Here is a 27,183-nt window from a genome sequence, read left to right as displayed (position 1 = left end):
CTTGTGGCCAAAAATGACATGACAAGCAGTTGGTGGTGTCATATTCCATATCATGTAGCACTGTCTTCCCGTTCATCGATTTGCTCGAGCGGGCCCAGTAACATTTCCATTGTGAGACTTCTTGTTACTGTGTTTGGCATATTGAATACGTCACGGGGATCTTGCCAGTAGGTTCCCTCCATGTTGGATAATGATGTGCTGGTGAAAGACAGTGATTTACAAGCTGAGATATTTCTTGGGTGTCGGCAGGGAAGAAAAGGATGAGGAAAATTTTCTATACTTGGGACCCTGTTCGTTGCCAGGCTCATTTATCTTATCATAGGCGCCTCAGGTTAGTCCTCTTGTGCTCTTTGTAGAAGAGTAAACAGAGATTTAGAACCATGAATTGACTTTATTTTGTTGCAGCTCATATAGGATGGGTTTAGAAGTAACTTCTGTTAAGGTGGAATAAACTAAAGAAATGTTTCTAATAGAAGAAACATAATAGGTGTTTTGTGATTGAAAATTTGCTATAAAGTGTATATTAAGTTGGTACTGAGCTTAATATAGCAGGTTAGAACATATACATGTTAAATTAACTTTTTTCTAGGTATTTTATTTTCTAATTTTTTTCTTTAAGTCCCATATATTCCATGCTCTTTTATTCTACCCTCCCCCTATTCAGGGACGCCTGAATATTGATCTGTAGAACAAGATGGCAGATACATCATCTTCCATATTTTTGGATTTTGGGCTGCTGTTGTATTTGGAAGAGTTAAACAAAGATGAATTTAATAAATTCAAGTTACTTCTAAAGGAAGAGCCCATGAAACCTGGACACTGCCAGATACCCTGGACTGAAGTGAAAAAGGCCAACCGGGAGACACTGGCTAATTTGATGAATGAATATTATTCAAGAGAGGTGGCCTGGAATGTGGCGCTCAAAATCTTTGGCAAGCTAAACCTGAGGGATATGTGCGAGAGAGCAAAATCAGAGCTGAACTGTGAGTTATCTAAGGATGCTTAGGGGGGTAAGGTAGATAGAGGGGAGGATAGAAGAAAGTGCTTCCCAGAGTCTTTGGGAATGGTTTCACTCCCTGGTGATTAAGTACCCTGGGTTAACTTGGTGGTTAACTTCCTGGGTTCCTTGAACAATAAAGAGGTGGGGAATTTTGAGCAGTTTCTTAACCTGCTTCTTAATTCGGGATGATAATTCATCCATTTGTATCAAATAGAATGTTTAGAGGAACTAATCAAAAATTCATTCCACTTTGTGCTCCTTTACAAAGGAAGCCATGGGTTAGGAAAAATCTTCAAAGATTACTTAAAAAGTGAAATATATATATTAAAGAACCTTTAATATCTTTAAACGATATTTTTGTCATTCCCAGGTATCAAATATTATAAATATCCCAAATTACTTTTTCATATTCTAGACTTTATGGCTGTAAAACATGTATCAATTATTTTCTTTAAGCCTCACCATATCCCTGGAGGTCAGTATGAAAAAGGAAACCAAGCATGGCCTAGAGTCTAGGTTCTCAAACTGAGTTGCGACCTCACAGTCACATAACTTAAATAACTTTTAAAATTTATGATTTGTTATCAGTGTTTTATATACCTATATACTCACCACAGTTTTTTGGGTGAAAAGGGTGGCGAGTGTTAAAAGTTTTAAAAAACTTTCCACAGAGTTACAGGATGCAGAAGTGCATGGCAAGAGGTCCCCTACTTCAGTGTTGTTCATCTAACCTCACTTTTCCCTTCAGCTAAGTTGGTGAATTTGAGGTTTTAATTTTCTTAAAGCCATTTGATTACAGAAGTGAATCCATGAGGGAAAATCTGTCTCTTTTCTGACTATCACCACTGTTGTCCTTGTGTTCAATAAATCTCATATTTTGCAATGAACATGTTACAGGGGCGTCTCAGATCAAGGCACCCAAGGATGCCACGGTCATCATTCAACCACAAGATGAACAGGGTGCAACACTGGATGAGCTGGGTGAGTTAAGACTTTTTGTGTAAGATTTTTGGAGAAACCTGAGATTTTGAAAATGAGAACTTGTCTCCCAGAAGACCTTTGTTTAATTCCAGTTAACATTTTCCACTACCTTCCTACCTTCCTGCCCACTATTTTATTCAAAACTAATGATAATAACTGCCTCTCTGACCAAACAGACAGACTTGGAGTCACCTAAATTTAGGACTTCTTGAGAATAGTATTGGAAGTGTCCACTTAAAAGCTGACATTTTAGGGGCTGAAGCAATAGCACAGAAGGTAGAGTGTTTGCCATACATGTGGCTGACCTGGGTTCGGTTCCCAGCATCACATATGGTCCCTCGAGCACCGCCAGGAATAATTCCTGAGTCCATGAGCCAGAAGTAGCCCCTGTGCATCACCGGGTATGACCCAAAAAAGAAAAAAAAAGTTCACATTTTGATCTTTAAAGGTATATACACATATGTGTTTTATGTCCCTGAATTGACAGACATGATTCGACAACTATAAACTTTCTTTAGAAATGATGCTTTGGGGACATAAGCAATAGTACAGCGGGTAGGATGTTTGCCTTGCACAAGGCTGAACCAGGTTTGATCCTTGATATGCCATATACTCCTCTACGGCCCACCAGCAGTGGATCTTGAGAACACAGCCAAGAATAAGCCCTGAGCACTGCTGGGTGTGACCCCAAAATAAAAAGAAATGACCCTTTAGAGACTGGAGCAGTAGTACCGTAAGGCATTTGCCTTGTACTCCGTCGATCTGGATTTGATCCCTGGCACCCTATATGGTTCCCCTAGAACTGCCTGAAGTGATCTGAGTGTAGATCCAGGAGTAAGTCCTGAGCACCACTGGACGTGGACCCAAAACAAAGAATATAGGTTTAGGACTAGGGAGATAACATGCTCTCCACCCCAATTTGATCATTAGCACTAATTGTCCAAATCCCCAGAATTATTAGGAATATCCCTGGAGGCCTCTGAGCACTGCTGCACATGACTCTGGAGGTCCCCTGACAGTCCCCACATTGCTGAACTGACAGCTGCCAGCTTGGTTGGCCAAGTATCACAAGGAGTTCTCTCTGTGCCCTCTGAGTACTGCTAGAGAGGTGCCCCTTTTAAAAAATATAGGTTTCTTACCTAGTTCAGTTTTTCCCAACAGTATTTCCATTTACTTATTTTTTTTAGTGTTTTCATTTATATAAACTCAGTTCAATACACATGATTCAAATCCAAAGGAAATTATATTGAAATAAGACTGAAAGATTTAGTTCTAGAAATTAACAATTTTTAAGTACTAGTTTATCATCTCCTGTAGCACTTAAAACTATCTTTCTTTCTTCTTTCTTTCTTTCCTTCTTTCTTTCCTTCTTTCTTTCCTTCTTTCTTTCCTTCTTTCTTTCCTTCTTTCTTTCCTTCTTTCTTTCCTTCTTTCTTTCCTTCTTTCTTTCTTCTTTCTTTCTTCTTTCTTTCTTCTTTCTTTCTTCTTTCTTTCCTCCTTTCTTTCCTCCTTTCTTTCCTCCTTTCTTTCCTCCTTTCTTTCCTCCTTTCTTCCTCCTTTCTTCCTCCTTTCTTCCTCCTTTCTTCCTCCTTTCTTCCTCCTTTCTTCCTCCTTTCTTCCTCCTTTCTTCCTCCTTTCTTCCTCCTTTCTTCCTCCTTTCTTCCTCCTTTCTTCCTCCTTTCTTCCTCCTTTCTTCCTCCTTTCTTCCTCCTTTCTTCCTCCTTTCTTCCTCCTTTCTTCCTCCTTTCTTCCTCCTTTCTTCCTCCTTTCTTCCTCCTTTCTTTCTTTCTTTCTTTCTTTCTTTCTTTCTTTCTTTCTTTCTTTCTTCCTTTCTTTCCCTCTCTTTCTTTCTTTCAATAATTTTAGGGACATACCAAGAGGCACTTGGGGCTTTCTCCTGGCTCTGCACTCAGGGATCATTCCTTGTGGGGCTTGGGGGACCTTACACAATGTCAAGGATTGAACCTGGGTAGATTGTATGCAAGACAAACTCTTTTTATTTTTTATCGAATCACCATAAGGTACAGTTACAGACTTACAAACTTTTATGAATGTTTCAGTCATACATGATTTGAGCATCCATTCCTCCACCAGTGCCCATTCTCCACCACCAATGTTCCCAGTATCCCTCCTGCCATCCCAATAAGGATTTTGCATAGTATTACATTGTGTAGATGTACCAAAGTTTGGAAATTTGCGGATAAGTAGATGGACATGGAGAATATCATGCTAAGTGAAATTAGGCAGAAAGAGAGGGTCAGACATAGGATGACCACACTCATTTGTGGAATATAAAGTAATATAATGGGAGACAAGCTCTTTTTAACCATTGTATTAGCTCTCAGGTCCAAAATTTACATTCTTAACCCAGTTGTTTCTTTGTACTGAACCCTGGACCACATTGTTTCATTAATAAAAAAATAACTGAGTTTGTTGCATTCCAAACACTAATTTAAAAATACATTAAATGATTTAAAAGACAATTTTCTACTTTCTTGCTTTGTTTTTGGTCCATATCCAGAGGTGCTCCGGCCTTACCCTGGCTTTGCGCTCAGGAATCACTCCTGCAGGCCTGGGAGACCATATGAAAAGCTTGGGATTGAACCCAGGTCAGCCACAGGAAATACAAGCACTCTACCCAGGGTATTATCACTAAACCCCTTACTTTCTGACTTTCTGACTGAATATAAGGAATTTTTTTTTGCTACAACTTTATTATTTGGCCATACATTCAGGAAATAAGGGTTTCAGGAGTTTGGACATTTACTGGTGAAAATTTGGAAGACTGAGGAAAGTTTAATGAACAACAACAACAAAAAATCATCCTTATAGTACTATTTTCTTTTTAAGTACTGATCATAGATATATAGTAAAAGTAATACCTGCCTTGTGGTACCCTTGTGAAATCTAAGCATAATTTAGTGGTATATTAGGTGTTTCTGTACTAGGTAGCCTTGTAGAATTTATGTTCTTAAGGTCCAGAGAGATAATAAGTTCAGAAGGATGCTTGTCTTACATGAAGCTGACCCAGGTTCAATCCCTGAGCAACTCCAGGAGTGATCCCTGAGGCAGCAGTAAGTCCTGTACACCTCTGGGTATGGTCTATAACACCTCCATCTTGCCAATTCCATAAGGTAATGACAGCTTTTGATATGTGCTATTAATTAAAAATGAGCAAACTACTTAGTGTCAGTGTTTAGAAAAGGTTTTCCTAAAATAGTATTTTAATTGATATATACAGGACAAATTGAACTTGATGAATCTGAGTTTTAATTCTTGTTACTTATTTTACCTCTTTTAAAATATTCTTCAGATTATGGCTCAATGTTCATTTCTATTAATATTTTATCTATATACAATAAGTTATTTTGACTTGTAGGTTCAGGTCTGTTTGTCTGGTCCCTGCCTTGCCACTTTGAATTATTGTCTGTATTTTCTTATCTGGATGACTGGTTTCCACATATATTATCTTTTGTTTCTACATCAAAGAAAAGAACAAAACAATGTTAAGAATTTTTTAGTCACAAGATATTTCTCTGTAATATCAATTTTCTTTCAATTTCTAATACAGGCATTAGATCTGCAGGTATTTTTAAAATTTACATTATTATCTAAAAGAGTTCCACTTTGATTAAAACCTATATCACTTCTTAATTCCAAGTCTACTAGTATTTTTTAATAGGGGATCAGTACTATTAGGTTAACTAAGGAGAGAATGAGATTATACCAAAGGTAATGTAAGGATAGAGGCAAAGAGTCATGGACACTTTGTTGTGCAGTAATTTTGTACATCAATATTATAAACTAAAACACTCTTTTGTAACCACAGTACTTAAACTATAATAAAATTTTAAAGAAAAAATAGGGACACCCCAGGTAGTGTGAACCTGATGATTTTGTGAATGGGGGCCACAACTATATCTAGTAGTGCTTGGGAGGACATGCAGTGCTTCATATAAGTGCTGGAGTTTGAACTCGAACTCAAGCTTCTCACATGCTAAATAGAGGTACTCTAACCCTCTACCTAGACCCTCACACTGCCCCCCCAGTCCAGTACTCCCTTTGTTATTGTTATACTGGAAACCTAACCAGGCAGTGTCAGTAGTAGAGGGCTTGCCTTTGCACATTCATAGCATGTGTACTACCTCTAAACTATATGCCCCAGTCCAGCATTCTGAGCATTGTAACTTATAGAACTTTTACTTTAATCGTGTGTCTTTGTTCTTGTTCCAATCTGCCTTAGGTGAAGGGACAGAATACAGACTTCTAATACAAGAAAAATTTAGCATTATGGAGGATAAAAAGCATTTGTTTGGAGAACTCAAGTTCTGCCATGGAATTACTCAGGAAGATCAAACACTGCTAGAACATTTATTTGATATTGATGTCAAAACCGGTGAGCAGCCGCAGACTGTAGTACTCAAGGGAGCAGCTGGAATAGGGAAAACCACCTTAATGAGAAGGGCGATGTTACATTGGGCTCTGGGCAATCTATTTCAGCAACAGTTTACCCATGTTTTTTATCTCAATGCAAGAGAAATTAACCAGCTGAGAGAAAGAAGCTTTCTTGAAATGATATCAAAGGATTGGCCCAGTGGAGAAGGCCCCATTGAAAGGATTTTGTCCCGGCCAAGTAGTCTCCTTTTTATTATTGATAGTTTTGATGAGCTGAACTTCGCCTTTGAGGAACCTGAGTTTGCGCTGTGCAGAGAATGGGACCAGGTACACCCTGTGTCTTTCCTCATGAGTAGTTTGCTGAGGAAAGTAATGCTCCCTGAGTGCTCCTTACTGGTGACAACAAAACTCGTAGCTTCTGAGAAACTCCAGTCTTTGTTGAAGAGTCAGTGCTCTGTAGAGCTGCAGGGTATGTCTGAAGAGGCACGAGAGGAGTATATTTACCATTTCTTTGAAGACCAGGAGAGTGCCTTCCAAGTATTCAGTGTATTGAAAGACAATGAGACGCTTTTTAGCATGTGCAGAGCCCCCAAAGTGTGCTGGGTTATCTGTTCTTGTCTGAAGCAGCAAATGGAGAAAGGCGGTAATATCCTAGCCACCTGTGAAACCACCACCGCTCTTTTTACCTGCTACATCTCTAACTTGTACACCCATGGTGATGAAAGCTCTCCTAATCAACCTACTCAATGCCATCTGCGTAAACTATGTCACTTGGCTGTCACAGGGGTATGGAATATGACTTATGTGTTTTACAAGGAAAATCTCAAGAAGCATGGGTTAACATCATCTGCTATCTCAGGCTTCCTGGACATGAATATTCTTCAAAAGGACACAGAATATGAAAACTGCTTTGTATTCACCCATGTACTTGTACAGGAGTTTTTTGCAGCTATGTGCTACGTATTGGAAGATAATCTGGAAGACAATGACAATCCCTTTATATCTCCTAAATATGTAAAGCTGTTGCTTGAAAGCAAAACACATAAAGACCCTCATTTGACCAAGATGAAATGCTTTTTGTTTGGCCTTCTGAACGAAGATAGGATAAAACAACTAGAAGATAGTTTGCATTGTCACATGTCCTTGGAGTTAAAGTGGAAGATACTTGAGTGGGTGGAAACAGTAGGAAACAGTGAACAGTTTCTATCACAGCTGGACTTCCTAGAGTTGTTTCAGTATCTGTATGAGACCCAAGATGAGACATTTGTAAGCATGGCAATGAAATCTTTCCAAAAGATTGCCGTTAATATTTGTGGGAAAATCCCTTTGCTTGTGTCTTCGTTCTGCCTTAAGTATTGCCATCGTTTACAGAGCATTAAACTGTCTATAGATTTGGTATCTGAGATGATAGACTCAATCCCAGAAGGTGAAACTCGGTGAGTATTTTGTATCAGCTACCTGGGAGTACTCTGAGGAAGATGAGAAAGCAGATTTTTGCCAGAGGGAGGGGAAGAGTTATTTAATGGCAGCCCCAGAGCCAGCAGGAGCTTTCAGAGTTTTTCCCACTTTGTAGCAAGGATTTTAGGTGCTAAAAACCTCTTAGTGACCAGCCATGCATGGCTTCTAGTGAGGAATGGAGACAAGCTCAACTGAAGCCACTTTTCTTGGTTTAGTGTAAATGCTCTTAGCTGAGAGGTATTAGCTTTTAATACTCCTAATAAGTAAGGAATGAGTGCTTCCGAATTCAAGGAGCGATGCAACACAGTGTGCACTTGCATCCTTTATAATATATGTATGTATATTTAACTATTTAAAACAGTAACTACCCCCTACCTCCTGAAATGAATGGATTTGGGATTACTTGACAGACTCGATAGGCCATATATCAGGCTCCTGTTCCAGTGTAATATGCTTTCCCATTGCCTAGACATAGGTTAGCTGTTTTCTGGTCTGAGAGGTCTCTACGCTTTATAATACCTAAATGGAGAGAGGTACATGTGGTTAAGAAATAGTAGGTGCTGAATTAATGTTTTGAAAGAATAAATGAACCATCACTTTTTCTTTGTGTCATTTAAACCAGTCCCCCCTCCTCCAGTTGCCTTTTCTAACTCTACCTACAGAAATCTAGGGGAGGAACGGAGCTGCAGAATTTTAAATAAACTGAAATTGAGGCTTATTATGCTATACAAGGAATGTTTATATTCCAGTTTAATGTTGGTCAAATACTGTTTATTTTTGGTACTTAGGCCACATCTGGCAGTTCTCAGAGGTTATTCCTGGCTCTGTACTTGGGAATCACTCCTGGTAGGCTCAGGGTACCATATGGGATGCCAGGGATCAAACCTGGGTTGGCACGTGCCAAGCAAGTGCCCTACTTCCTGTTCTTTCTCTGGCCCAAAACTATGTGTATTTTTAAGATCACAAAACAGATTCAGAGAAGTTTACCGAGAAGATAACTAGACAGTTATTCATGCACACAACAAATGGGAGCTTTTATTTTCCAAGCACATATCTGACAGTCTTCTTAATCTCAACTCATTTAGTCTCCTAATAGTCTTAGGCAGATTATATTTCCATTTTACTCATTAATGTATTATGGTACTAAAAGTTATAAAAGTATATCTTGATTAACGCTACATATTTGGTTCTAAGTCCTTAGCTTTCCAACTTAACCTGTCTCATTGTCTCTTCTGACAGCTGCAAAAGAATTCCTCTTAATTAAGAACATTTCATTTCTCTTTTGAACTGTGGAAGTGGGAACTATACCCTAGGGTGCTATGATCTTAACTATCCTTGGAGTCCTTTAGGCATTTTCTTAACTCTGACTTCCTAATTCTATTTAAAGATAAGATTGAGCTCAGGGCATTATAAATGTATTTTATATTTAATAAAATGCTTGAAGACATTTTTGAACTCTATATTTCCAGTCTTCATGCTACTTTCCTATAACCTGTTCTTATATTATCTAGTACTAGAATTGTCATTGTTGCTTGCCAAAGTCTGAAAACCTAGTGTTTTAAAGGGATATAAATTTTTGTGAAAACACATTGGTACTGCACCCTGATGGTCTGTCACACACAATGGAAATATCTCCTACCTCTTTTCCTTAAGGCCTATTTACTTTTTAAAAGAAAAAAAATTGCTTTTCCTGTATACCCTTTCTGACCCCTGCATTTCTTCTATAAGTTAGGCATAGGGAACTCTAATTCTAACTACTTTAAAATACACATAGCATAATTTCTCCCACTTGTATTCAATGCATATATTTGTAAGCTGTCTTTTCTTCTCTCTCATTTATATTTTGTCAGATATTTCCAGGACCAGCCGGCAGGCTTACAAGGCAGAGGGAAAAGTTGTTTTCCTTCCCTCCCTCAATGTTGCAACTATGCATTAGGCAAATGTTAGATTTTTATATATTAAAGCATACATAACTTGATGTGAGCATTTACACTAAAACATTTGCTAAGCATTTTTGTAGACTGTCTTGCTAAGTCTTCACAACAACCTTAGCATGAAGTTGCATCTCTTATGAACTAGTACTATTTCAAGAATCACTGTCACTGTCCTCCCATTGTTCATTGATTTGCTCGAGCAGGCCCAGTAACGTCTCCATTGGAGACGTTGTTGTTACTGTGTTTGGCATATCGAATATGTCATGGGTAGCTTGCCAGGCTCTGCCGTGTGGGCAAGATACTCTCAGTAGCTTGCTGGGCTCTCCGAGAGGGGCGGAGGAATCGAACTCGGGTGGGTCATGTTGGCTGCGTGCAAGGCAAACGCCCTACCGGTGTGCTAGTTTAATTAATGGCAGAGTTGAGAATCAAATCATTCCATTCTAAAGCTTAAGTTTACTTATTTTAATCCTTATTGGATTTGTTTATAGTGAGTTATTGATAATGTCTAACATAATATTACAGTTCAGTATACAAATATATACTTATCATCCACTAAAATTATCTGTGAAAATTAAAATTTTCTTCCCATCTCTGAAGGGAAATGGCATTTCCATTGTAGAGTTGTCTAAGCTGAACTATATTCATTGATCTTTTCCTTACTATTTAGGCAAAGGAATGGTGGCTGCATTTCCCATTTCTGGAAAGATCTCTGTTCAGTGCTTCATACAAATGACCACTTGAAACAGGTGGTCTTATGTGATGGCCACCTTTATAAATCAGCAGTGAAAACCCTTTATGAAGAACTAAAGAGCCCAAACTGTAAACTCGAAAAACTAATGTAAGTCTGGCATGAGAAACCTTAATAGAACTATTGGAAATCATTTGTTTGACTCATATCCTAGTTAAACTTATTCTGGAAACCAGTGGCAAACAAAATCCACTGTATAATGTAACTAAGGACATAAACTATAGAAACTTTGGGGATATGAGAACATCAGTACCTTGTTTGGAAGAATATTGTGTGGAATGTAGTAGCTGTAGCTATTGATGTGGGATTCTGTTGTTGTTGGACCACACGTAGTGGTGCTCAGGACTGACTCCTGGGTCTGTGCTCAGGGAATCACTCCTGGAGTGTTTGGAGGAGCATATGGGGTTCCGGGGACCAAATCTGGGCCTGCCATATAAAGGAAAACGTCCTACGTGGTATACAATTGTTCTGTCCCCTAATTGAGTCAGGAATTTTCTAGATGAATACAGCTAAGTCTTGGCATGTCAAAAACATTTTCAAAGATAAATTGGAATATTAAGTGTTTGAATTTTCAGCTGAGTATATCTATCTACCTAAATTTTTCTTCTGAAGGTTGAGATTTCTTTCTTTCCCTGATGGATGTCAAGATATATTTCATTTCTTGACCACCAACCAGAATCTGATACATCTCGATCTGAAAGGGAGTGATATAAGAGACAGTGGAGTGAATTCATTATGTGAAGCCTTGAAACACCCGCAGTGTAACCTACAGAATCTGAAGTAAGTTGTGCAATTTTAATTATAATTGGTTCCTTCATCTATAAAAACAGATTTAGAGCCTGGCCTTTCTCATCACAGAATTGGTTTAAATCTACTTTTATGAAACGAAATAGCAGCAGTCAGTCAATTCAGGCTGATTCCCTCTGGTTAGACATTCAACTCCTCCTAGGCCCCCAACAGCTTGCTGAATATCCTCATTGTACAGTTAGGTATCTCCATCTCATAAATATTAAAGACAAATTAGAGTAAACCCAGAATTTATAAATAAAACATTTTCATATTTAAACTGATAAGAACAGATACTACACTTGATCTTAGCCAAAAGACTGAGAAGCAATGGGTTTCATATTTAAACATAAGAATTTGTATACTCACTGTTAGTTTGAATACTCCTAGAAAAGAACGTGCTGATGGTGTCAGGAGCTTAGGTGGGTACAGGTTTCATTACTTTGATCATCAATCTCTTGATAAGTTCAGGTTAAGATTAGTATAGAAAGCTGAGAAACATTATCATAACTGTCAGCTGTGAAGGGGTGTGACCGCTTCAAGTCACCTTTACTGATCCTAGCAATGCCCCTAATTTCTTTCTCTGTGAAAGCGAGGATTAGCCTTCCTTTTGTTTCCCACATTTTCTGACAGGTCTCAGGAAATCCTGATTTTCCAGTGAAAGCTATTTAATGCTGTTTATGACAAAACCTAAAGACAAACAGAAGCACAGAAAGTAAAATTGTTTGAATTGGTTTTCACTTCAGATGTTTTTGTGATATCTAGACTTAGCCCAGGGGTTAAATACTGCTTACTGGAGCTTGAAGTAGGCCTGCATGTGTAGAAAACAAGTATAAGCATATAGTGTTACCATTTGGAACTTTGAAAAAATTTCATTAGTTGTTTTTAACAGAATGAAACCGACAGTTTTCTGGAAGGATGCTGGATAATTCTTAAAAACAAATTGGGGTTTGCTGCTGCTGTTCTTGGACCACACCTGGTGGTGCTCAGGGCTTACTCCTGACTCTGTGCTCAGGGGATTACTCCTGGAGTGCTTGCGGGGACCATAAAGGGTGCTGGGGATCCAAACCTGAGTCTGCCACATGCAAGGCAAATGCCCTACATGCTATGCTATTGCTAATGTCTAATATATAATAAAATGTCTAAAAATGTCAGTAATAGCCATGTTGGGGCATGGTTTTTACTGTCTATGAAGTAGTTCTAGAACACCTTGAAGTCTTCTTTGTAATGGCAAATATTACCTAAAACCCAGGTTGGGAAGCAGGGCATTGATCCCTCTGTCTACAAGACAAATAGCAAAAAGCTTTTAAATGGAGGGAAAGGTGTTTTCTTCTTTTTTTTTTTTTTATTAGTGAAACACCATAAGGTACAGTTGTAGACTTACAAAATTTTGTGCTTGGATTTCAGTTATACAATGGTCAAGTACCCATCCCTCCACCAGTGCCCACTATCCACCACCAATGAACCCAGTAGCCCCCCTACCCTGCCCCACCTCTGTGGGAGGGTATTCCCTTTTGCTCTCTCAGAAAGGTGTTTTCTTACAGTAAGAGCCATGGATCCAAGACAAAATGCTCTGGCACTGGACAGTAGGATTTGTAAGACTTGATAAGATATATTTGATAAAGGTTTGACAGTGTCTTAAACAGATACCTTTATATAGATTCCGTCACTAGGCTTTCAAACAGGTAAAGTTATGTCTAAACTGAATGAAAAGGGCTCCTTATCTAGGGAAAATGTTTTATTATAGGAATTTAATATATTTGTTACTAAATTGTGTAGTACTAGATGCGTTAGACAGTTAAGCAATAGTCTTATGAAACTCATATTAACATTTCATGTGGGGAAGTTCCGGTTTTGCATTTGATTTCTAGTTCACGCTATGAGTTGTGACCAGTTGGTTGGCATGGTTACTCTCTATAAATCATGCTAAGCTTATCAGTTTGTTTTTAATCTCTTTTCATTGTTTTAGAATATCACAGTATTTCAGGGGTATATTTTAGCACATCTGTATGTGTATAAATTCATCACTCCCACTACCAGGGTTATAATTCCATACTATCACCAAAAATGGTCACTTGCCCATTCCTTCCACCCCACCCACAATTCCTTCCAGTAGCCACTACAGTTTTCACAGTAGCCACTACAGTTTTCACTAAATTAGAGTTTGTTTTGTTTGCTAGTCTGTTGGCTTTAGTTGTTTGTATTTCACATATGAATGAAACCATTTATATGGTGCTTTCACTTCCTACTATTACCTTACATAATCACCTCAAGTTCTATCCATTAGAGATACATATATCATGCAAATACTCTTCATGAAAACATAAGGGCATTTAAGTCATTTTTAGAATTTAATTTTGAAGTTTTTGTCTCTGTCCTGATTATGGTAGGATTATCACTGTTGATAATAAGTAGGTCTTTGCAGTCTGCCTCACAATATCCCCACTGTGCAAGAATTTTATTATTTTTTATTTTTTAATGAATTGCCATGAGGTACAGCTACAGACTTAACAAACTTTCAGGCTTATGTTTCAGTCATATGATGATTAAGTACCCATCCCTCCACCAGTGCCCATTCTCCCCCCACCAATGTTCTCAGTATCTCTCTCACCCCCAACCCCACCTGCCTCTGTGGCAGGTGCATTCCCTTTTACTCTTTCTCTCCTTTAGGATGTTGTGGTCTGCAGTGTAGGTATTAAGTGGCCATCATGTTCGGTCTGTAGTCTACTTTCAGCATGCATCTCCCATCCCGAGCGGGTCATCCAAGCATCCTTTACTTGGTGGTCCCTTCTCTATCTAAGCTTCCTTTTCCCCCAGTATGTGAGGCCAGCTTCCAAGCCGTGGAGAATTCCTCTTGGTTCTTATCTCTATTATCCTTGGGTGTTAGTCTCCCATTCTGTTACTTTATACTCCACAAATGAGTACAGTCCTTCTATGTCTGTCCCTCTTTCTGACTCATTTCACTTAGCATGATACTCTCCATGTTAATCCACTTACATGTGCAAGAATTTTAAAGAAAATTTGAAGATTTAAAAATATTTTAGAAAACCTGCTAAGAGTCAGATCATTCCTTGTCCCTGATCATACTGAAAGGTAAACACAATGACTAATTTAGTGATTTGGAGTATAGCCAAATGTCATCTAAAACTCTCTCCCCAAACTATAAATATTTTGATAAAACAAAATGTTTACTTTGACATTTCAAAATGTGTTAGGCTTGAAAAATGTGTTTAACATTAAGGATAATCACTAGTAATATGGCAGAGCATGTAATCTTATTATTCTGTGCTCTGTTCTAGATTATAGATCATGCTTAACCTGACATACATATTACAGTATTTGCAATGTTTTCTCATTCTAAAATTTTTACATTCCGATTTATAAACACTTGTCATTCAACTCTAGTTACCTGTTAATATATGTATTATATGTATATGTATAGTGTGCCCATGTTCTCTATATAGTACCTACTCTATGTTTTCTTTACATGCTAATGTAAGTAGTGATTATTTAGGAAACTAATAGTTTGGCTTTTTAGACATATTATCTAAATTAGAAACATAAAGCATTGTAAGATTTAAAACAAAAGTTTCCATTTTTATATCTCACTATGACAAAACAAGGCAGAAATCTCTCATCCATCTTTAAGTCTCTGTTTACAAACAAGTGATTTACATGGGTTTTAGAATAGGCCCATGAGGCCTATCCATTATTTCACTCTTTCTCTTCAGAGTTTTCTGCCACTGGGGTGGATTTATATGATCTGCAGGCAATAAATAACTTCTGTAATTTCTAACTTTTATCAGAAAAATAATCTCACACTTGAGAAAATAAAGTTCAGAGTTCTTGGGCAATCTGAAAATAGTACATAGCAAATATTTGGAGAAAAGGAAACTGCATCCACACATCAATTCTGAGCTGGCAGAAACCACATCCCCCAGGGCAGCCATTCTTCTGCAATCATTGCTTTCTATAGTATCACAGCTCTTGAAAGTGAGGCCTTTTGAGTCAGTTTCTAATTCTAATTTACTAGCAACACAGTAATCTTACTCCAATGGGTTAAGATGATAAAAATCCTGTACATCAGATAAATTTATTTTAATTTCTTAAATCATTGCACTGCACTGTCCTCCTGTTGTTCATTGATTTGCTCAAGTGGACCCAGTAACATCTCCATTGTGAGACTTGTTTTCACTGTGTTTGGCATATTGAATACGTCATGGGTAGCTTGCAGGGCTTTGATGTGCAGGCGAGATACTCTAGGTAGCTTTCTGGGATCTCCAAGAGAGGTGGAGTTATTGACGTCAGGTCAGCTGGGTTGGGTTACTTTCTCTGGATCATCTGCATAAGACCATTTTATGGACTATACATAGTAATTTTGGCATATCGAATACGCCATGGCGAGGTTCCCAGGCTCTGCCAAAAACAGTAACATGTCTCACAATGGAGACGTTACTTGTGCCCGCTCGAGCAAATCAATGAACAAATGGAGGACAGTGCTACTTAAGTATAGTCCGGAGAACCCGGAAAGCTACCGAGAGTATCCCACCCGTATGGCAGAACCTGGCAAGATACCCGTGACGTATTCAATATGCCAAAAACAGTAACAATAATGAGCCTCGTTCCCTGAAAGAGCCCCCATTACAGAAGCATCGGAAAGGACAAGTAAGAGCCTGTGTTCCTGGAGCGAACAGATGCCGTTGGGCTACACTAGCACACAACAGGGATGAATGGAGACGTTACTGGCTCCCGCTTGAGCAAATCGATGAACAGTGGGATGAAAAGTGACAAGTGATACTTAGTAATAGCAGACCTGTGTCACAGCAACACATAAGAACATCAAAATTTATAATGTTCCTGTTTTATGCGCGTTTTTTTGAAAATTCTTTCAAGAGTCTCATTTTGGTGGTACCATTAAGAGAATTGAGCTGGTTTGCCAGCAGGACCCAAATTAAATATGTCTCCTCTTGATTTGTTGAGTTTTATTTAGAAGTCAGTTTGGAGGCAGAAACCTCAACTCTCCACTTCCCTTTTGATTGAATTTGGTGATTGATATTCTAAATTACTGTAATGTAGGCAGCACCTTCAAAATTTTAGAAACTAGATAAACAGCACTACATTTGTTACTTTATATATGTGAGGAAAATCTGATTTGACTGTCTAACATTTAGGTTTAATGTCAATTTAATACAAGCGTGACATTATTAAATCAGTCTATCAAAATTAGATTTATTAGTACTTAAGCTTGTTCTCATTAGACATAGCAATAATTTTTAAGATTCACGTTATCTTATAAAATCTCTTACAAAAGTCAAAATTGTTGCTACAGAACACCTTCTGAATTTCAGTATTGTCGCTGTTTTCTGAAGCTTCAGGAAAAAGAGGGAATTTTTAAAAAGAGGCTGAACTTTCATTCAAAAATTAGGAAATCTGGAATGGAGAGATAGTATATCCTATAGGGTGTTTGCCCTGCATGTGGCTGACCTGGGCTGATTCCCTGCACTGCATATTGTTCCTCAGGAATGATCCTTGAGCACAGAACCAAGTGCAATCCCTGAGCACAGCTGGGTGTGGCTCAAGTTTAAAAAGAAGATAGGGTCTGGAGCGATAATACAGCGGGTAGGGCATTTGCCTTGCACTCAGCCGACCTAGGTTCAATTCCCAGCATCCCATATGGTCCCCCAAGCACCGCCAGGACTAATTGCTGAGTGCAAAGCCAGGAGTAACCCCTGTGCATAACCGGGTGTGACCCAAACCCCCCCCCAAAAAAAAATAAAATTAAGGTAAATCTTTAGATGGATTTCAATTAGCACTGGGAACAAAGGAGAAAATCAATTTGACTATAGAAATGATAAAGGCAAAAATAGTGTCTGGTGAGATTGGTGTTGGAAAATTCTATACCTGGTACCAACTTTATTCTGAACAACTTTGTAAATCATGGTGTCTTAATAAAAATTACAAGAAAATTACAAAAGGAAAGATCTTTTTCTCTTTATAAACCTTACTCATGAGCCTTGTTTTTAGTTAAATTCTAAATTCTCTGACTTTACTAACAAAATTACTTTAATAATTAAAACAATAAAATAAAAATGTATCACTTAAAATATTTTGAATGCCCCTCATATTGCCAGAGAGAATAGGGAGCCTGGGGATGAAAGAGACAACCTTACACTCTTCCTTTCCTATTATATCCTATGCTTTTCTTAAATAACTGCTATTTGAGCCCAAAAGATATAGCTCAAAGGGTGAAGAATGTATGTCTAGTTCAATCCTGGTATTTCCTGGTCCCCAGAGCACCACCAGTATGACTGTTTCCCAACCCCAAGCATAAGTCTGGAAGTAGCCCCTGAAGCACTGCTGGGCTTGACCCCCAAACAAAACAAATGATAAATAACTGTCATTCTGTATAAAGATTATTTCCCAGGATAGGTTCCAATGATTGAGGAACCCTATTTCTATGGGTTGTGGTAATTTCATTTATTCTGAGAACTTGGAATTTCTATTCTGTATTTTTCAGTTTGGAATACTGCAACCTATCTACTATTTGTTTTCTAAATATCTCTAAGGCTCTAATAGGATGCCAGAGCCTAATATACCTGAATCTATCAAACAATAGTCTATTTGATAATGGAGTGAAGCTGTTGTGTGACGCCTTAAGACATCCAGAGTGTTTCCTTGAGAGATTGTCGTAAGTCTTGTGCTTTGTTTCTTAAATCATCATTTTGGATAAGCTCTACATGCGTTCATTTTCTTCCTTGACTTCCTCTCTTGTACCTGACTTTTAGATCCTACTGTTCTTTATGATGTCTTATATTCATTCTTTTCCTGTCCTACCCTCTCTTCTCCCCCATGTTTCTTTCATCTGATCTCCTGTACTGTTGCAATGAAAATTATGATTTAAGAAGGGTTGAGAAGCATAGAAATAATAGTTTTAAGTACCAAATAATTTCTGAAAAAGAGAAGCATAAACTTTGGGAGTTGACTGATCTATTGTTATGTGTATTTCTCACTCAGCTTAGAAAGCTGTGGCTTTACAGTAGCTGGTTGCAAGGATCTTTCCTTGGCTCTCATTAGCAATAAAAGGCTGACACATTTATGCTTGGCAGACAACTTCTTGGGAGATGAAGGAATAAAGTTTATGAGTGATGCCTTGAAAGAGCCCCAGTGTAAGCTACAGAGCCTTGTGTAAGTATCTATTAGTTTTCATTTAATCATTCCAATATAACATAAATTTTAAAATATATCTGAAATGTGAAAATATGAACACATTCTGTTTAATTTTCCCTCTATGATCCTTAAAGGTAGTGAAGATGAGGATAGAATATTATCTGCCATTTATAGTGTGCTTAAATTTTTGAGGCAGATATGCCTCATTTTCATAAGAAAATGACAGACTCAGGACTAACATTGACTTATCCAACTCTATATTTGATGCTTAGAACAGTGTGTGTGTGTGTGTGTGTGTGTGTGTGTGTGTGTGTAAACACAGCTTAATAGAAATAGAGCTTTCCATTGTATGAATGGATCAGAATATAGCTATTTTATTCATTGCTTTAATTTGAGACCTGAAGCTGATAAGCCAAAGTATTTTGATAATGGTTTATTTGCCTTCTAGATAGGTTTAGAGCTCATTCTGCAAGCTAAGGATCTGCATTTTAATAATACCATTACTGGGCACCTTTAATTTTGAAAAGCATCGAGCGATAGCACAGCGGGTAGGGCGTTTGCGTTGCATGCACCAACATGGCTGACCTGAGTTCAATTCCTCCGCCCCTCTTGGAGAGCCTGGCAAGCTACCGAGAGTATCTCGCCTGCACAGCATAGCCTAGCAAGCTCCCCGTGACGTATTTGATATGCCAAACACAGTAACAACATGTCTCACGATGGAGAGGTTACTGGGCCCGCTCGAGCAAATCGATGAACAATGGGAAGACCAGACCGTGATTAGTTTAAAATGACGATTTAAATGTTGTTTGATGTTGAGCATGTTTGATTCTTAATAAGCTGTTTCAGTATTTTTATGATCTATGTTGTAATTACTAATGCCATATATCATAAAACATTTTCATATCATTATGCTTTTATTGTTTAACATTTAAAATGTGAAATTTTTTCAAATCAATTTTTTATGCTTTAACTTATTTTCCCCATATATTAAATGTTTGAGCTCCAAATCACCCAGGGTATATTTGTCTATAATGCTAATTTCATCTTATATGAAAAGTACTTGACAGTAGTTACCCTCATTCTCCTCAATATGCCTTTTCTCATTTCCATAGAAACTTTGCAATGAGGCACTATAGTCATGGAAAATAATTTTAATAGGTTAATATTTTTACAGTAAGACAATTTCTGAAAAAAAAAATAAATCCAATATGTAGCTCAGTTTAGTTGCAGACCTGTTTCCCAAGTAAGACAGGCAAGGAAGAAAGTGGGTGTTTGATTTGAAGTAACATTAGAAAGTAATGATCATGACGTGACGGCGTTTCAAAGATCAAAATCTCTGGATAGTAGAACAATGATTCTGTCCTTCCTTACATTATCTTTCTTCTAGGCTGAGGAATTGCCATTTCACTTCACTTAGTGGTGAATATCTCTCCACCTCTCTTCTACAAAATAATAGTCTGACACATCTGGATCTTGGATCAAACAGACTACAAGATGATGTGGTAAAGCTCCTGTGTGCTGTCTTTAAGCATCCATGCAGTGGTCTTCAGGAACTGCAGTAAGTTTTCTGTGACTTTCCTTTTGTGTGGCTTCAACTACGGAGTGGAAACAGGGGAGATTAGAAAGAAAAGTCTAAGAGCTAGATACAAGTGCTGAGTTTCTGTTAAAAAAAAAAAAATCTGATTTGTAGCTGTCAAATGGTGCCTGAGACATGGAAGGGAAATTGTCAAAGTTCATCAGAATCTTTTAAGCAGTTATTACAATAATCTTTTTAACTCTGATACTGAGGACCAGAAACATCATATTGGACAACAGTGATTTTATTTTTAACTCAGTGAAGTGCAAGAAAATATTGTACTATCTCTTTTCATTATTTTAAAATGTATTCATTTTTTAAAATTTATGTTATAATTAGGTCAACATTTGAAAACCAGAGAATTTTTTTTAATTTTCTACAATCCAATAATATATAAATTGGATCCAGAGAGACAGTGCATGCCTTGAGTCCAGCAAACTATTTCAATATAGTCCCTGAGAACCACCAGGATCGATTCTTGAGCACAGAGCCAGGTGTAAACCCCCAGAGAAAAAAATTTAATTTTAATTGAATTAATTTTTGAAGTGCCATGATTTATAATACTTCAAAGAGTTTCCTGACTAAAATATTCTACCTTATCCCCCACCAGTGGATCACTTCCCTCCACCAGTGTATCTCAAGGTCCCTTTCCAACCATCCTCAGGCAGTCCCACCCCACCCCACTACCTCACCTTGGTAAGCTCAGTATTGTAAACCAGTGCTCAGGTTCTATTGTCTTTGATCCTTTGTTTTCCTTTACTGAGTTTATATTCCTCATATAAGAGGTCTGTCACTGTCACTGTCCTCCCGTTGTTCATTGATTTGCTCGAGCAGGCCCAGTAACGTCTCCATTGGAGACTTTGTTACTGTGTTTGGCATATCGAATACATCACAGGTAGCTTGCCAGACTCTGCTGTGCGGGAGAGATACTTTTGGTAGCTTGCCGGGCTCTCCGAGAGGGGCAGAGGAATTGAACGCGGGTCGGCAATGTTGGCTGTGTGCAAGGCAAACGCCCTACTGCTGTGCTATCGCTCCAGCCATATATATAAGAGGTATCATTCTATATCTGTCCCTCTCCTTGTGGCTGACTTCACTCAGCATAATACCTTCTAGTCCCATCCATGTAGGGGAAAATTGCATCATTTCATCTATTCTTGTAGCCAGGTAGTATTCCAGTGTGTGTGTGTGTGTGTGTGTGTGTGTGTGTGTGTGTGTGTGTACTCTATATATATGGAATCCATTCCATATATATGGAGTATATAGTTTCCATAGTTTCTTTATCCCCTCATCTGCTCTTGGACACTCAAATAAAAACAATATTTAAACAGCAACTATTTTTATTTCTATTTGGTTTAATTGGTAGACATATATATATATATGCATGACATATGTTATTTTGATTATTGTGTAGGCAGGACTTTAAGGTTTCCTTAGTAGTATTGGTTTGTTTTTTTAATTTTGGAAAGTAGAAAAGTTTATTGAAAAGTAGAAGAGAAAGAAAAAGGAACTCTCCACATGGGAAGGAACTTAGTATAGGACTAATTTTCATTATGTCTATTTTGTAACACTTTAAATAACGTTTAATTTCATTATATAAATATAGTGATTAGAGTAAAGCAGGCAGAGGTGTCATTAGTTGACTTCTCCACTAGGAAGTAGTAGCCTGGGTAAGTCCTTAAGAGTTTAGCCTGCCATAGATTCTATAACTATTCTCAAAATTGTTTGTTTACTCAGCAGTCTTTAGCTCGACTGGACTGATGCATGATTATTAAGTTTCCAAATCTGTTTAATAGTTCATTGCTATATCTATAAACAGATGTTTGAATTCCTGGGTCCAGTAATCACGACACTTCCACTAGAAATACACGTATGATATTGGTTACTGTGTGAATCTCGAAGTTTATTTTTATTCAGTAATTTTAATCAAATCCAATGCCTCTGAACAAACTAAGAGATATAATTGCCAAATGACCTTTATATTTAAGCAGTTTCTCATCCTACTTTACTTCCTTTAATGTGAACACATAGACAAATTTTTGCTTTTTCTTTTTAGCTTTTGGAGCCCATGTGGTGTTACTCAGGGGCTCCTCCCAGCTCTGTGAATGGAGTTACTCCCAGTGGTGTTCAGCAGAGTACTGTATGCTGGCATATCAAACCTGGACCTCTAGCTAGCAAAGCAGACATTCAGCCCTTTGAGCCATCTCCCTAGCCTCAATTTTTTTGTTTTTATACTTGCCTTGATAGCTCTTATGGAAGCCTTGACTGTTTTCTAAGCTAATATTTACAATAAATAAGAGAGATGCTGAGAGGACTAATGTTGATTACTAATGTCCTGCTCATGTTCTCGTTACTCTCAAAATTCTCTAAGTATGAATATATACAAATATATGTTTTGAGGAAACAGCTGAAGTCTCAGGGAGTGAGGGGTGGATCTTAGAAGAAGCAGTTAGTTTATGTTAAACAATAGAGGGTTTCATTATACATTGACTAAGGAGGTATGCCTTGGGGGAGAAAAATAGAATTAGGAATCCGTATGAAATATTTTGAGGAGAAATGGGTGTGTAAGCATGGTGAGTAGAGTGGGGGAATAGTAGAAAAATACAAAAGTAGAGAAATCTGAAACAATACAGTGCTTTTTAATAAACATAAGTTACAAAAAGACTCCAAAAAAAAGTCTTTGTATATGTAGTGGTGTTCTTTGGAGATAACACTTTGGGACAGATTTCTGTGAAGTGTTTTCATTTAAAATAGATTATCAGAAAAAATTCAGAGAGACCAAAAAGTTTCTTGGTACCACTTTTGGCATTTGTTAACACATTTAAACCCTCAATTTTGAAGTTGGTAGTAAACAACTTGTTTGTGGTATAAAGTATGTCGAACTTTTTCTTATTCATTGAAGAAATCCATGTCCCTTCTGGTAATATTTAACCTTCTCCTGTGTGTCTTGGGTTTTATATAGAATAAGAAAGAGGTTTAACTACCAAGGCATAACTCTTAATATACTTATTTGGCCAAACCACTGATAGTCTCACTTCTATTTGTATTTATTGAAGATTGATGAACTGTGATCTTACTGATGCATGCTGTCTGGATCTGGCTTCTACTATGATGAACAACCCAAACTTGCACAGCCTGGATGTTGGGAACAATGACTTGAGGGATGATGGAGTGAAAATTCTTAATGAGGCTTTCAGCCATCCAAACTGTAATATTAAGAGGCTTGGGTGAGTTTAGCTTTCCACTGAGAACATTTTTTATTGCACTCTAATAAAAAAACTTTATCCTATGTTCTAATTTATTTTTATGTTCAATCCTGTGTTTGCATTTTTATTTTCTTTTAAAATCTGGGTAGTTTATTTCTATTAATACAAACTTGGATAAAGAAATTTTCTGTATATATGAGAATCCCAAATACTATTATGCTGTTTCCTTTAGGAATGTCTCCATTGCTTATTTTAAAAAGTGCTGCTTTTGCTATCTTTGAACTGACTGTTTTCATATATTTACCATACTAGTGATGGTGGTGTATGTGTTCTCACATTTAATTTTTAATTGTTCGTAGTAGCAAACATGGTTCTAATAGTGCTAATGTTTATGGTTTTGATAGTCAAGTTATTTCCCCTTCACCACCAACAAAATGTTCAAGATTCTGCCTCATTATCCTTATGTTATTTTTAATCTTCATTTTCCTTTTTTTTCCCACCACATCCCTTTAGTAACCTGAGTTTTGTAAAACAAGACCGAGATTTTTTTTCATCATTCAATTCTATTTATTACCCTCTTGTTTCTGTATATAACACAGATATGTGATACCATCCAGTATTTTTTTCTCTGACTTATTCCACTTAACATAATGCTCTCCAGTTTCATCCAGGTTGCAGAAAACTGCATTATTTCATCTTATAGGCATATAATACTCCATTGTATATATATGCTACAGCTTTATCATTCACTGGATATTGAACATTTGCATTGCTTTCATATCCTGGCTATTGTGGTTGCTGAAACAAACACAGATGTGTATATACCTTCACACATTATTATTTTTACATTCTTGTGATAGATGCTAACAAGTGGTCATATGGAAGCTCTATTACTTTTTTGAGAACTCTCCATAACTCTTTTCCACAGGGGTTGAACCAGATGACATAACCACCAATAGTGAACGAACACTGGTTCTGTAGTACTGGTTGTTTCCAGCCTTTGTGATGTATGCAATTTTTACTGGTGTGAGATGATGTATCATCATCACCAGATAAACAAGCACTTTTTCCTATGTCAATTGGTTCTCTGTATTTACATTTAACTTTATCTTACATATAACCAGAAAGTTCAGCCAATTTGTTCTATGCTGGTTTCAGTACAAAAAATCCACTCAAAGACAAAGAAGCATAAAAAATAGCATGTTTGTCAATTTCTCTTCTAAGTCCCACAGGACTGATGTGGAGGAGTTAGATATATGTATATTCACTAGAACTGAATTCCAGGAGAAAAGGATCCACCATTTTACAGTAAGTCGTGAGCTCACCTGCTCTGTGTTCTATAGGGAGACATGACCTTGTCTTTCAAGGTTACTCATTCTGCATATGGTTATGACTTACGGTTATGATTTTCCTTCAAATCCACTTTATTACAGTCATCCTGTAAGTTATGTTGTAATAGTATTTGTTACTTTTGAGTCTAACTCTATTGCCTTCCTTTATGACTTATCTTCAACCAAATTTAAATTATACACTTAATTTTCAAACAAAAGGGATTTCTTCTAAATTTACTCTCTAGCATTGTGTTCTGGGAACATGATGTTTGAAATTTGAAAATCACCCATGGACTACCTATTATATTTCTGTTTTATGTGTCTAATTGTGCTTGAAAAAATATTAAAAAAATGTGGAAAGAAAACCATGTTTAAATCTCTTACCTTTATAGATTTGTGTTTTTCAGTTTGTAGTTTTGTTTTCTGTTGTGAAACTGTTATTAGTAATTTGAAATTCAAGATAATAGAGTCTTTTATATGCTACAAATGCTTTTCATCCCAAGACTATTTTTATTATTCATCTTGTGTCATAATTAGATGTGCTCCAAATTAATATTTCATGTGGCAACAAGTTGAAAAAAAGTTGCATACTCAACACCTAATAGTTGAATGACTAATAGTTGAATGACTAAGATTTGTAAGGTGAAAATTAAAATACAGTTAGTTGCTTGAAGAGATGGCCAGTTAAGAAGATTGAGCTTAACATCCTTCTCAGTGGTGTATTACCATTGTTTTGTGTGAGTTTTCTCTGTTCATCTGATTGGGTAATTAGGTCTGTCCATTATTGGTTCTCCTTCCCATCTATCAAGTGATCCTAATATATTGAAATATGCTGTAGGATTTAGTATTCATGTTAAAATACATTTTTTTTTGCTTTTGGGGTCACACCCAACCATGCACAGGAGTTACCCCTGGTTCATGCACTGAGGAATTACTCTTAGCGGTGCTAGGGGGACCATATGGGATGCTGGGAATAGAACCTAGGTCGGCTACGTGCAAGGCAAACGCCCTACCAGCTGTGCTATTGCTCCAGCCCCCAAATACATTTTTTTTAAATGTGTGAAGTTTATTTGTATAAAGGGCTTGGTGGTAAAAATCTCATCATATATTTTACTTAAGTCTGAACTATATTTCTAAAATCTACTAAAATGTAAAACTATATTGCTGATTTTAATGATGTTAAAAAGAGTCAATTGTTTCATAGTTTTCCTTGGTATACCATGTTTGTTTATTATCCTGATAATAATTAAATCATTATTTGTATATAGAAAAGGATCTATTTATCTTATAAATTCCAAGTAATGGAAGTAAGTAAATTTATCTTGGTTTTTATACCAGTTATTCTCATTTTCTTTAAGTTCTGGAATTGTTATATCCTCCCACAGCTCTTGTGTATTTGTTCTGTCATAGGATAAGGTTAATTTCATCATTAGTCTCTCTTTCCTGCAGATTGGAATGCTGTGGTTTGACCTCTGTCTGTTGTAAGGATCTTGCCTCTACTCTTAGCAGCAAACAAAAACTGGTAGAAATAAATCTGGCACAGAATGCCTTAGGGCGTGAAGGAATTATGAAGTTGCATGCAGCCTTGAAGTCTCCTGATTGTAAACTACAAGTTCTAGGGTAAATCTATTGACTTCTTTCTTAGGGGGAATTCGTGGGTATCTTCTAAGCCCTTGTTTTTGTCCCATAGTACACTGTTTTGTGAGACATACTATAGAATGATTAAGAACTGAGAACTACAGTCAGACTTTTAAGTGTAAATTCTGGTCTGCTACTTATTTATATATTTATTTGAATGTGTTATTCCCAATAGGGATTTTTTTTCCCTGCTGCCTTATTTATAAAATAGATGCAGTGATTCCTCTACCTATAGGGTTATTGAGAATCACGTAGGTCAATATAGGAAGTATTTGGACAGTTCCTAGCATATACGAATACAGTGTATATGTTTCAGCACTAATTATGCCATTTTGCTTAAATAGAGAAGGCCAGAGAGTATCTTTTTACTATTTCTACTCTAATAGGAAATAAATTCATCAGGGTCTGGGACAAGGTGGCTCAATCGTTACAGCATATGCTTTAATTGTTTACAAAATCCTGGGATAGATCCTGACCACAAATGGGCCCATGGCACTTTTGCATACACCCCTGGTGACTTCAGTATGGAGTACCCTCCACCAATAGAAAAATTTCTTCAGAGTTATGGAAAAATTAAGTACTGGATAAAATGTTCTTTGTTTTCTCAGGTTGTGCAAAGAAGCATTTGGTAAGGACGTGCAAAAGCTTCTAGAAGAAGTGGAAGTTAGCAATCCACACTTAGTCATTAAGCCTGATTGTAATGATCCTAATGGAGATGGTTCCTGGTGGCAGTGTTTCTGATTTGAAGAATATAATTTTTTTTTCACGGAAAATAAATTTCTCTTGAGTGACAAGGCTGGGGCTATAATCGTATATACTAAATTTGGTGTCTGTTAGGTATAGGTTAGTCATTTCTTTATAAAATGTTCCATATCATATGAGGGTTGAGAGACAAAAATAAAATGAAAAAGCAAGCTTGCTGGAAGTTTTAATTGGATATATGTATAATCTCTGGGGCAGCCAGGG

General features: G+C 37.2%; 1 protein-coding gene and 1 non-coding gene across 2 annotated transcripts; one reads left to right on the top strand and one right to left on the bottom strand.

Annotated features, from left to right (window-relative positions):
- Window positions 1-694: 694 nt before the first annotated feature.
- On the top strand, window positions 695-26,958 carry NLRP14 (NLR family pyrin domain containing 14). The gene is made up of 11 exons (XM_056116353.1): window positions 695-983; window positions 1,898-1,981; window positions 6,225-7,812; window positions 10,436-10,606; window positions 11,129-11,296; window positions 17,820-17,990; window positions 18,317-18,487; window positions 19,857-20,027; window positions 23,099-23,269; window positions 26,029-26,199; window positions 26,826-26,958. The coding sequence occupies exons 1-11, from the start codon at window positions 695-697 to the stop codon at window positions 26,956-26,958; spliced, it is 3,288 nt and encodes a 1,095-aa protein (XP_055972328.1).
- LOC130025577 (U2 spliceosomal RNA) lies at window positions 11,439-11,634 on the bottom strand. The gene has a single exon (XR_008792715.1). It is a non-coding gene; the product is annotated as a U2 spliceosomal RNA (small nuclear RNA).
- Window positions 26,959-27,183: the final 225 nt, after the last annotated feature.

This window comes from Sorex fumeus, unplaced genomic scaffold, assembly GCF_029834395.1.
Source record: "Sorex fumeus unplaced genomic scaffold, SorFum_2.1 ptg000030l, whole genome shotgun sequence".
In the NCBI taxonomy this organism is placed as follows: domain Eukaryota; kingdom Metazoa; phylum Chordata; class Mammalia; order Eulipotyphla; family Soricidae; genus Sorex; species Sorex fumeus.
The sequence above is the reverse complement of the archived record's forward strand: the minus strand, read 5'-3'. Positions and strand labels throughout refer to the sequence as shown.

Coding starts and splice junctions, on each gene's coding strand:
- NLRP14 (XM_056116353.1), top strand. CDS start 695: ATGGCAGATACATCATCTTCCATATTTTTGGATTTTGGGCTGCTGTTG. Junction 11,297..17,819: donor TGTAACCTACAGAATCTGAA/GTAAGTTGTGCA, acceptor TGTATTTTTCAG/TTTGGAATACTGCAACCTAT. Junction 26,200..26,825: donor TGTAAACTACAAGTTCTAGG/GTAAATCTATTG, acceptor TTGTTTTCTCAG/GTTGTGCAAAGAAGCATTTG.